A 12223-nucleotide genomic window follows, 5' to 3' on the forward strand; every position below is an offset into this window, starting at 1 on the left:
TAACTGTTTCAAGACACCTCACTTATGCTGAGTAGGGTAGACAAGCATGAGCTGAAGTCTGCTGCTGTAGCAGGCATGGGGACCTAGAAGCTGAGGGGAAACCTGTGTCCACTCTCTTTGAGATTCTGGATGACCATGTAAACTTTCTTCATCTGGGATGAGACTAAGTCCATGGGCGCTCACAGAGGCTTCCTAGTAAGAACTACTCAGGGTCAGAGAATCTAGGCTTGCTTTACCCAGCAGGGCTGCATAATGGAATGATTTGGCCATGGGTGTGTTTACCAGGTGTTTGGAAGGGTCTACACTTGGCTGTATGGTGTGCTTTGATCTTACAAGGAGGAGGTCTTTTGCTTCTCCCTTTGGCATATTATAAAAAGCCCTTTTCAATAAAGGATGAGGCTGTTGGGTATTGACCCAGGCCCTCCCAAAACTCTCCTGTGTTTCTGTCTTTCATCCCATTGTCCAGGTCTCTCTATCATTTCTTAATTCCTCTCTGCTCCACCTTAGAACCCTTCAAAACATGGGAGCCAGACTCTCACAAAGTCCCTTACAGATATGAAAGTGGAAGCCCACAGCTATGCCTAGTCCACAGAGAGTGTCCTGGAAATATTATCACCCTTGAAGAAGGTGGCTTTGTGCGAGAAGTAATGATAAATGGATAGCCCAGCCGCTCAAATGCTAAAGGTGCTAGGACAGAAGTGGAGAAGTCCCTAGAACAGTGAGTGGAGGTGCTTGGTGGAGACAGAGTGAGGCTGCGCTAAGGGGAAGTCATAAACCTGAAACCTACACGACTTTCTTCTTGGACTTAGGCACAACTTTCTGAAGAACACACTTCCTAAAGAAATGAGTTCTATGAATTCTAAAGCAAGCTGCAATGTCACCACAGCCCAGTTCCTGTTAAATGGTCAAGGTGCAGATCACATTCTGCCTGGAGCAGTGGGATTAGACCAGGAGCATTGAAGAAGCCCATTGGGTGGGGGGGAGCTCTGAGGAGCCCCAACATTTAGCCTTCCTGGGGACTTCTGAGGAGCCAGGTGTCAAAGGCCCACAAGATGTGAGTTGGTCACTTATGCATCACAGTAACCAAAGCACCTGCCGGAAGCCACAGACAGCGGGAAAATCTACTTTGGCTCACATTTCCAGCTGAGTTCAGTTCAGGGCAGTAGGAGTCTGGCAGAGACACCTTACCTTGTACAGACCAGGAAGCCTAGCATGTCAGGAATCAGGGGCCAGGCTATAATCTTCACAGGCAAGTCCTTGTGCCATACTTTGGTCAGCAAGGCTGCACCTCCACAGTCACCCAAAATAGCACTGGCAGCTAGGGTGCAGGTGTTCAAATCATGAGCCTATAGGGGACATTTTAATTTCAAACCATAATGCTGTTCAGAGCCACTAAGGGACAGCAGGACAGTGGTTTTTAAGGAGGAGAGAAAATGCTGGTTCAGCAAACTTGGACCAGGAGTTGGACATTCCCACCAGGGCTGAGATGGACATTTGGATGGTGATATTCTAAAAGGCTGGGTTGCCTGAAGAAACGTCTTGTGTAGGAGTGAACTTGGTTGCCTGTGTCCATTTAACACACCTGGGAAGAGTTTTAGAACTGGTTCCATCAGAGTGCCTGTGGGCACATCTGTAGGAAGTTTTCTTGACTGCTAATTGATGTAAGTGGGCCCACATCACTGTGAGCAGAATCATCCCGGGCAGGTGAGTCTGGGCTACATAAGAAAGGTGGTTGAAAGTGAGTGTGGGAGCAAGCCAGTGAGCAGCATTCCTCCGTGTTCCTGCTGCCAGGGTCTATGGAGTCCCTGCCTTGGTTTCTCTTGACAAGAGACTGTAGACTTCAGGCCACGCAAACCCTCTCCCTCCCCTCAGTCAGTGTCCTATAACAACAGGAAGGCGAGGAAGTAGAAGCATCCTAAGGGAGGTCAGTTTCCAAAGTCTCTCCCAATCCTAAGGTTCTCAGACTCTCTTGTCAACAGCGCCCGTTTAGGTTTGGACACCTCATGTGATTTTAGGAGTGTGTTCCCTGGGACCCAACAAGAAACCTAACACTCCCATCACACATAGACACACACCACACACGCACACAGCCATAGCAATGGACTTGGTGTGTATTTGGCATGATATTTCAGGATGAGTCATAGGAATTGGCTAAGGCTTTTAAAACAGAAATGCACTCTCATTCCTGCTAGATGTCACTTAGGACGAAGAGTCTGGGTTGCTGTTGGCACATACCTAGGGTCGTCTTCTGCAAAAGCCATCTTTAGGAGAAAGGCAGAGATGAGAAAAGGAAAGAAGCGGGGACTTTGGTGGCATTGTTGAGCTGTGAATCAAGTCTGAACCCGAACCCTCTGGACTTTCCAGCATAGGAACTGGTAACTTTCTGGGTTGGGGAGATGGATGGCTCCCTGGGAGAGAACACAACAGCACAAGTGTGAGGGCCTGAGTTCAAACTGTAGCAGCCACGTAAAACAAAAGCTGTGCGTGGCTGTGCGTGCACCTGTCACCTGGTCCTGAGCGGAGAGGTGGATCACCAGCACCCTGGGCACCAGCCTTCTCCAGGTGCAGTGAGGGGCCCCGTCTCAAAGGAACGCAGTGGAGAGTGATAGAGCAGGCCCCCAGTGTCCTCCTCTGGCCTTTGGGTATTAGAAACAAAAGATAATTGAGCTCTGAAGAAAAGGGATTTGGAAAAAGAAGGATGTAGACACGTCAGGATGGGACTGCAAGCAGGAAATAGAACGCTCCCGAGCGCCTCCGCAGTCCTCTCTTTGCTTCTTGCTTTCGCTTTCTGTGAACTAGCCCCCACTCACCCCAAAGGGAATATGGCCACCCCACAGCTCCCCAGTTCGTTCCCTGAGCAAGAGGCTGTCTTTAACCTCTTTCGCCAGACCTCTGGGTTAAGGGAAGCTAATGAGCCTCCTTGGGTGATGAGCTAGCTCCTTGGCACATTCCTGCTCAGGATGGCCTGATTATGGTGGAAATGTGGCTTCTGGTGGGGTGTGACTGAACCTTGAGAGAGGGCAAATGAGACTCAGTCCCCCAAAACAGTGTAACTCGTGTGCTGACTAGAGAACCTCAAAAGGGAAATGTTAACTTTAGATTTTTTTTTTTTGAGTCCCATTTTGTTTTTCAAAGGTGTTTTTTTTTTTCTTCTGTCTTTATGAAGCCACCTCTTTACATGGGCTTTAGTTCAAGTCATGGTGCAGCACCAGCAGGTCTCAATCATGGTGGGGGTGTTCTGTCCTTCCAGGCTTCACAGGATTGATTCCTGACTTCCTTGCTATGAATACCACAGTAATGCAGCTTCACATAGAGTTTGGGAAGCACATAAACGTCGAAGACATTTGCTTCAGATATGTTCCTGACAGCAGTGGCCTCTACAATGTTCCGAATGACCAACCTCTTAATGGCCTTGTCCTTGGGCATGTGCTGGGCACAGTTTGTGCAGCAAATTGGCTGCACATGGCTGCGGCCAATTTTGGCACGACAATTGTTTCCTCTTTTTTTGGTCATCTTGGAGCCAAGCAAAAAACAAAACAAAACAAAACAAAACAAACAAACAAAACAAACAAACAAACCACTTGCCCAGCAGAAGTCAAAGGACATAATGTCTACTTGAGATTTTGAGGACGAATCATAATGAACAGGTAGAAAGGATGAATGGGAAGAGAGTCCTCTAGTAATAGGGACAGAGTGTGGCATTTTGGGAGATGTTAGGGAAGCCCCCGACAGATGAGCCTGGACAAATCGAGCAGATAGTACATTATCAGAGTCTTGTAAGCTTCACTGGGTTTGGTTTTCACTTTGAGTTCTGAGGGAAAGTATTAAAACTTTCTCTCTGTGTGTGAGTGCACACGAGCACACGCACGTGTATATACACACACATTGCACATGTACCAGTATGAATGTGAATGTGAAAGCCAGAGGAAACCTTGTTTCCTAGGTGCCCATTCCCTCCCTCCCTCCCTCCCTCCCTCCCTCCCTCCCTCCCTCCCTCCCTCCCTCCTTCCTTCCTTCCTTCCTTCCTTCCTTCTTCTTTCCTCTCTACTTTGGGCAGGGTTTCTCTCGCCAGCCTGGGACACAACAATTAGTCTAGTCTGGCTGGCAGTGAGCCCGGAGACCCGTCTCCCCGTCTCCAGCACCTGCGCACAGCGCTGCACCTGGCTTTTTATATTTATACAGGCTCTGGGCTCAATCTCAAGTCCTTGTGCTTGGAAAGCAAACACTGAGCGATGGCTCCAGCCCTGTGTAGTAAAGATTTTTAAAGAGAAATGAGGGCAGGATGAAGTGTACTGGTAATTTTATCCTATCAATAATATGGAGAATTCCTGGGGCTGGGAACACTGGACTGCTGGGGTCTCTTAGGTGCAATGATGGCGGCCAGAAGTGAGGAAGAATCGGAGAAGTGAGAAGAAAGTTGTCTAGGACATCTGTCTTTGCACAGGGCCTGATTTATTTCGGATGCCTTGTTGAATGGTAGCACAGAAGCCAGATAAACTAGTATCCAGGCCAGTCTCTAGCCGATGTGTTTCTTGCTGCTCTCGTGGTCAGTGGTGTGAGTACAGAGGGCAGACTGGGAAATTCCAGCTGTGGGTCAGTGCCAATGAAACAAATGTTGGAGGCATTTTCTTCCGTGCCTGCTTGCAGCTGTTTGCGTCTCTTGATGCGTCAGGGAACACTCACTTGGTAGCTGAAAAAGAAGAGAAGCGTTATGACAGAGAGAACTTGGAAGGAAGGAGGAGTGATGGGTAGTACAGATTTCCTTCCTAGTTGGCCCCCTACTGAAAAGGAATCTAAGGAGTTATTTTCTAGGGCGTCTCTATGAGACTTGGACAAGAGGTGAAGGCCAGCTGACAGCTGTTCATAGGAGAAGGTGTGGGTGGGAGCCAAATGGGAAGGGAAGGTCATGGTAGCTGCTGTGGGTGCCTGTAGCCGGTAGTGTTTCATGGGCCTGTTGGTGATTATCACGTTTTAGAAATACTTGGAGGCAGAAGAAAGAGATTTATGGGGAAATGCTGAATTCCTGTGTGAGTGTGTGTGTGTGTGTGTGTGTGTGTGTGTGTGTGTGTGTGCATGAGCAGGTGTTGGATAAAAACTCATAAAAATTTGTGCCCTTGCACTTTGGACACTTGTAAATAACACTCCTAACACCCACATTTTAGTTACAGGGTGAAGGCCTGGTTGTTAGAGTAATCTTGTGTCAAGAGAACAAAAGAGAAGGCATTAAACAAACATTTCTCTGTCCCATGGCACTGGAGTAGAGATATTTGTGCTCATTCTCTAGGTCCACATGACATCATATCCCCATACCTATGTGGCCTGCAATGGCCCCAAATGCCTCAGAGCACCACGGAAGATCTGGATACAGTGGTGTTTTGTAAAAACCAGGAAATTTAAGTTTTCTTTTTAATAAATTTGATAGATTGTGTGGTCTTGTAGTAATTTAGGAAGATCTGTAACTTTGTTAAAAGACACTACTCAGTCGTAGATTGAGACATGAGAAAAACCTGATGTTGAAATATTTGACCATAAATTTCTACTCATGTTGCAGAAGGCCATTTACCATCTTCTGTAGTCAATAAACATATTTCTGTTGGCAAATGTACCATATAAGAACCTCCCAAAGTCAGAGATAGACGTTTCTTTTAGAAAGCTGACTTTATTGTACTTTGAGTACCCCTGCATTTGTGACTACTTCAGAAGAAATATTCTTTGGTGGAAAGATTGGCATCTACATCTTTTGCTGCAAGGAAAAGGAGTTCCTCTGTTCTATGTGGAAGTCAGTCCATGCGAGCTGTGTTCTGCTACCTTAAGGATGACATTGTTCCTAACAAATGGGGACACCTTGTTTTATTTGATTTTTTCAGTAGACCTTCAGCACCATGCCCACCCCACTCGGACCCTCAGTAATCTTCAGGATTTGCAGTTGCCTGTGTCTTGGGTGTTCTAGAAGGCACTCTTGGGCCTGGGAAGAGCTGGCATTTACCTGGAAGATTTGAACTACCCAGGAGTCCTTTAAGTGACCACACAATTGGTGTGTTTTAGGTCCAAAAGAAACTCGGGACAAATGGCCACCTGAGGTGCCTTTTAGCATACCAAAGCATGTGCTGGTCTCCAGGCTCTCTCAGCATGCAAGCACATGCTACAGATCCTAGGCTGGTGTCCTGGGTCTTCCTCTTTTCACCCCATCCCTACCCTAAACTTCTCTGGCTCACGGACTTCCCTTTCCCCAGCTTCTTTCCTAGAAAACTCTGCCATTTTGGCCAACGCTCTCTCGGTCCTCTTTGCTCCCTCTTTCTTTGCCCCCCCCTTCTTGGCTCTTGTCCCCCCTCTGGCCCCTCTCTCTTGGTCTCCCTTGTCCACACTCTCCTTCCTTCACCCCCACTCTGCTGCTCTCTCTCTCCTCTCATGACCTGGTTCAGTCTCCTGGACATATTTAGTCCACTGCTTTCTCTCCCTGCTCTGGATCCTTCCAGGTGCCTCTGGCTGTACTGTCCCTCATATCGACAATAAAGACCTTCTCTTTAACCATACTTTTGGAGTGGTATACATTTTATACATCTGGTGGATAAATTTCACTTTATACATCTTGTGCTGAGACTCCCCACTTTTTCCAGTACGTAAGTATTCCAGTTGCCTGTATGTTTTACATTTGCAGTTTAGCTGTGGGACTGAATTCCATAGTCACCTACAATGGCAATAGGCTTTTGTTAGCTGCCTGCCATTCCTGTGTCACGTTCTTATATATTTTCCAGGAGTCTCTGGACCTCAAAAATAAGTTAGTATTCTTAAATTCTTGTCTTAGAATTTGCTTCCATGGAAGCCAAACTGATATTGGTCCATTTGTTCAAGATGGTCAAGATGGGGATCATCTGCTATTTCAAGTTTGGTTAAAAGCTGGAGAGTGTCAAAGCACAATGTTCAAACTATTGAGAAGATAATTCTTAGGTAAACAGATGGCACACATCAAATTCAAATCATTATGAGACAATTAGTAAATGACAAAGCTGAGCCAATGTATACAGCTGGTGGGTAAAGAAAAACTGGTTAATAATCTCCAATTGCTGTGGTTTGGATCTGAATGTACCCCAGAGGTGCTTGGAAGGCTTGGTTTCTGCTCCAGGTGCTGTTGGGAAGTGATGGCTGGAGTGGGAGGCTGCACTGGGTACTTTTCTCAGTACTTTGGCCAAACACTTGATCGGAAGCACCTTAAGGGAAGGATGGTTTTATCTGGCTCACGGTTTGAGGGGATATGGTCCATCCTGGTGGGCAGCTCATGGTGGTAGGAATATGAGGCAGCTGATCACATGTGTCTACCATCAGGAAGAAGAGAGAAATGAACTCTGACCTCCACCTCGGTTCTTTGTTGTTGTTGTTCGGTCTGGGATGGCAGCCCATAGGATGACGGAACTGCCCAAATTGAGGGTAAGACGTCTCTACTTGGTTACCCCTTTGTGAAAACAGCCCCTCCCCCACAGAGATGCTTTTCTTGGTTCATTCCAGATTCATAGAAGCTGACTAGATTAACCATCAGAGAGATCTTTGTCACTGGGAGGGTGCCCTAAAGTGGGGTAGTGGGACCCCCCTTGCCTCTTCTTCCCTCTGCTTCCTAGCCATAGCAGAAGATGAGATGTGCTCCCTCTACAGTCCCCAATGTGAAGGACCATCTAATCATAGATAGAAACCTACAGAACTTTACTCTTTTAAAAGCCGATCATCTCAGGTTGTTTGTTACAGTAATGGAAAACGGACAAACACAAACAGTTTTTATTATATCATCACTTACAGGAACAAAAACCATCACATCAACTCAAATTTTATAGACTCAGAAAAGATGTGGGCCTCTGATAATTAGTAGTCATAGGTCAAATAATGTTAAACACTGAAGAGAACTTTAGGAAGAAGAGGAAAAGAAAAAAAACAACACAGACTTTAGATCAGTGGTCTCTGAAAACTGTTCGCTCTGGGTCTCATCCTCAGAAATCTGAGTGGACCTCTTTAAGACTCTAGTATCTTTCTCCCTCTCATCAAATTGCGATCAATGGTGTTAAGGGATGGAAAGGAGCATTCCTTCCTTCCTCTTGTGCTGAGTTAATGAGCGTGAAGGGCTGTCTCGTTATTAACTAATAAGGCCTATCTGCTGCTGCCATGTCTTGTTAAGCGCACAATTTGAAAAGTCAGGGCTGGTAAGTGAGGAGCACCCCGGCTCTCTAACAGCCATTCAGAGCGAGATGATACTGCAGATCATCGGGAATTACGACAGGCGGTTTAAGAGATGGTCTCAAAGCACAAGTTCAAATAACTCCTTCCTCCCTGCTCTCTTCGGAAGACCAGCAAGCCCCAAAAGCAGGCAGTGGAAGGCAGCATTGTCTCCTTGTAAATGGAATGACCTGATTTTTATCTCTAGTTGGATTCCAGGAGGAAGCATGATGTCATTCCAGCCCCTGGCCAGAAACCTTCTTGCTTAATGAGCACTTTGAGCTTGCTGGCAGCTGAGGGAGCCTTTGTTTACTGTGCTCAGAAGCCGGGGTCAAAGATTCTCTTGGCTCTTAGGAACAAAGGCACAGGCTTGCTAAAGGACCCATGTCTGTAAGTATAATGTAAGGTAATGACAGACAGACAGTACAGTTCCCAAAGGTTTCATAGCTGGGAGAGGAGCAGAGACCCCGTGACCAGACATTAATATGGTGTTTAAGCTATCCTTCTCTGGCCCCAAATGAGGGCTGAGTTTCAGCCAGGTTTCCTGTGGCAGGTGTACGCCACTCTTCCAGCCCACAGCTCTCACAGACTCCTGCCCACCCCTCCAGCGTCCCTCAGCTGTTGGAACAGTTGCTGGTGGGTCTGGAAGGGCTCCACCCACTAGCAGCTGTTGAGCTGTATCCTGGGGGTAGAAACAGATGTCTTGAATACTGGTTACTAGCCACAGAGGTCAATACCAGGAACTAGCACCGGGGTGGGGATGGGGTGGGGGGAGTGGGGGGGCTGATGTCAACCCGGGGTGCAGAGTAAGTGAGATTTCAGGCAGAAGATGGGGTGTTGAAGAAAAGAAAGTGGCTTCCAGTCTCCTTTACAAAGGGTGTAATCTCCCTGATGATTTTCCTTTTTAAAAAAGCATCTTTGTGCCTGGCATCCGGTGAGCTGCATATGGTTAAAGAGTACAGTGTGAGAAGTTCTGATACATACATTTGTGAAGAATCCCTCCCCAGAATGATGTGTGATACATGCTCATGAGTCATAACAAATGTGCCCCTCTAGAGGGGGCGATGGCTAACGGGGGAGCCATGCATGTGCATATGGATATCTCTGGACCGTCTTGATTTTTATGGGAACCCAAAACTGTCCTAAATATAAAGCCTGTTTTTTTTTTTTTTTTTTCTTAAGGGCTAATAAAAATGTGGTGTTGACTCAGTCAGGATTACTGCTCCCGAAGGTTCCTTTTGATGCTTTGTAATCCCCAGTGTAAGCGCGTGGCCAGTGTTGAACACAAACCTCTCCCCATCCCAGGTGATGCCGTGAATGCAGAGCACTGCTCATCCTAAAGAGAAGAAGTGACATTTTTCTTGAGCCAAACATGAATTCCATGGCCTGGAAACACAGATTTGGGTTGCCACAAAAGATGTGTCCCACTGTGGAAGCAGTCACATGATATTTTATTAGTTACAAAATACAGAAAGTCATTAATCAAGGAATTTAACAAGTATGTTGCTGATGATCACAGGCAGGCAGATTGCACTGAAACAGGGAATATGCTGTAGAAGGTTTTAGATGCTGTCTGAGGCATGTGTAGCATGTGGATTGGTAGGAGTTAATGTCTGCTAAGAATACATTTTATTTTTTTGTAAATATTTGTCTATTTTTTTTTTTTTTTTTTTGGTTTTTCGAGACAGGGTTTCTCTGTGTAGCTTTGTGCCTTTCCTGGAACTCACTTGGTAGCCCAGGCTGGCCTCGAACTCACAGAGATCCGCCTGGCTCTGCCTCCCGAGTGCTGGGATTAAAGGCGTGCGCCACCACCGCCCGGCAATATTTGTCTATTTTTATGTGCTTGAGTATTTGCCTGCATGCACATTTGTATACATGTATTTATGTGTACCACCTACATGCCTGGTGCCCATGGAGGCCAGAATGGGGCACTGAATAAGCCCGGAACTGGAATTACAGGTGGTTATGAACCATACTTGGGTGATGGAAACTGAACTGGGTTCCTCCGTGAGAGCAGCAAATGCTCTTAATCACTGAGCCATCTCCCTAGCCCCACATGAATGCATTTCAGGTCTTATACCTGATAGCTGAAGGATGTTAGGTTGGACATGGGAAGGCAGTTAATGCCAATGAAGGGGACTAGAATCACCTAGGGTAACTTGGTTTTGGATCTGCAAGTAACCAATTTTAAATTTCATTTTTTAAAAATCTTGTGCATGTGCATTTGTGTGGGAACATATGTGGGTGCATGTGTGGAGGTCAGAAAACAACTTGTAGGGGTTGGTTCTCTTTTTTCACCATGTGGATTCCAAGGATTGAACTCAGGTCTTCAGGCTTGAGGGCAGGCACCTTTACCCACTGAGCCATTTTGCCGGCCGTGTGCAAGTAGTTCTTGAGGATCATGAAGTCTCCTCTCTCTTCCCCCCCGCCTCTCTCTCTTTGGTTTTTTGAGACAGGGTTTCTCTATGTAGCTTTTGGAGCCTGTCCTGGAACTCACTTTGTAGATCAGGCTGGCCTCGAACTCACAAAGATTCACCTGCCTCTGCCTCGTCACCAGAATGATGTGTGATACATGCTCATGAGTCATAATGCTGGAATTAAAGGTGTGTACCACCACTGGCTGGCCGATCATGAAGTCTTAATCCACCATTCAGACTTGGAGAATCTTCAACACAGGCATTGCCTTTCCCCAGGAAATTTAGTTTATAATTCCTCATGTCTAAGTCTTATATGTGTGCAGGCAGAGTCCAAATGCTTTACCCCATGATACCACAGAGGCTCATTTCAAGGATCTGATGGAGACTGAGCAGACCAATCAGAAGAGGAGTCCTTAGGAGTGAGAAATGGATATTCAAACCATCAAGGGAGAAGTCCCTGGGTCATGTGAGCATCATCAGCCACCTTGATCATGTCTGTTATGGAATGTTACTTTAACTGTGTAAAGGTGTGTTGCTTTTGTTTATGTTGCATTTGATTAATTATGTAATGATGTGTTGCTGTTTCACCTTGTCTGCCCTGCACCTGATTGGTCTAGTAAAAAAGCTGAACAGCCAATAGCTATGCAGGAGAGGGATAGGTGGGGCTGGTGGGTAGATAGAATAAGTAGGAGGAGAAATCTAGGCTTGAGAGAGAAAAATAGAGGGACTAAGGAAGAGACAATGAGGGAGAAAGAGAGGGAGATGCCCAGGGCCAGCCAGGCAGGCAGCCTCCAGACAAACAGACATGGAGGAGGACATACAGAACAAAAGAAAGGTAAAAAGCCCTGAGGCAAAAACATAGATGAAGAGAAAGAGATTAAAATAGGATATAAGAGCTAGTGGGAAAAGCATTAACTAAGGCCGAGCATTCATAACTAATAATAAGTCATGGTTTGGGAGCTGGTTGGTGGCCAGAAGAAAGTCTTCTACACAGGTCTAATTGTTTCTCTGTTCCTACCCTGTAACAGAAGCAGTAATGCATGCTATATAGTAGGAGTATTACACTTACAATTATCAAGAACATAGTACAACCTAAGAAAGTAAGGGCAAAAGACGAGGAAAGTGGGTTCCCTAACCAACCAAGAAATTCGGTGTGTGATAGCACGCTTCTTGGCCAGACTGACTATATGTTTCTTCTGGTGTCCACCGTCTTTGTACTCTGTGAAATATATCACTTGGTGTTTGGAGTATTGGAAATCATTTATTGTTTTCATTTGACCTTTTCTTTTGGCCAGTTTGCTCCATAGCTATCACCTCATATGGAGGGACTGGCTCTCTAATTTTAAGATAGATTAGTTTTTAATAGCTAAGCTATTTTAACTCTTACTTGTGACCATTAATTTCATTTGGCCTATAGTATTGGTATCAAATCAGATTTCGGTTTGGAGAAACTAAGTCACATTATGGAAGAAATTGGAAAGTCGCATTATGGAAGAAATCCAGTATTAATACAGCATCATTTTAACTTCTTTCCTAACAAAACTGTCTTCTTCCCATATACTGAATGTTATTCATGGCTGAGATGGTCACAAAATGTCAGACTTATG

The 12223-nt window shown here is 45.9% G+C and overlaps 1 protein-coding gene and 1 pseudogene across 13 annotated transcripts in view; both read right to left on the reverse strand.

Annotated features, from left to right (window-relative positions):
• Nucleotides 1-2123: 2123 nt before the first annotated feature.
• On the reverse strand, nucleotides 2124-3515 carry LOC102928151 (small ribosomal subunit protein eS26 pseudogene; annotated as a pseudogene).
• Nucleotides 3516-4431: 916 nt separating this feature from the next.
• The window catches only part of Sh3glb1 (SH3 domain containing GRB2 like, endophilin B1), an 81390-nt gene continuing 73598 nt past the window's right edge, over nucleotides 4432-12223 (reverse strand). For all 13 annotated transcript variants that reach the window (XR_013052408.1, XR_013052409.1, XR_013052404.1 and 10 more), the window contains one exon: nucleotides 4432-4690. Coding sequence is in view for 1 of the 13 variants with exons in the window: in XM_076575095.1 (XP_076431210.1) it covers nucleotides 4680-4690 (11 nt within the window). In the remaining 12 variants the exon portion in view is untranslated. The remainder of the gene's footprint in view (nucleotides 4691-12223) is intronic.

The sequence above is a fragment of the Peromyscus maniculatus genome, chromosome 6, assembly GCF_049852395.1.
Source record: "Peromyscus maniculatus bairdii isolate BWxNUB_F1_BW_parent chromosome 6, HU_Pman_BW_mat_3.1, whole genome shotgun sequence".
Taxonomy (NCBI): Eukaryota; Metazoa; Chordata; class Mammalia; order Rodentia; family Cricetidae; genus Peromyscus; species Peromyscus maniculatus.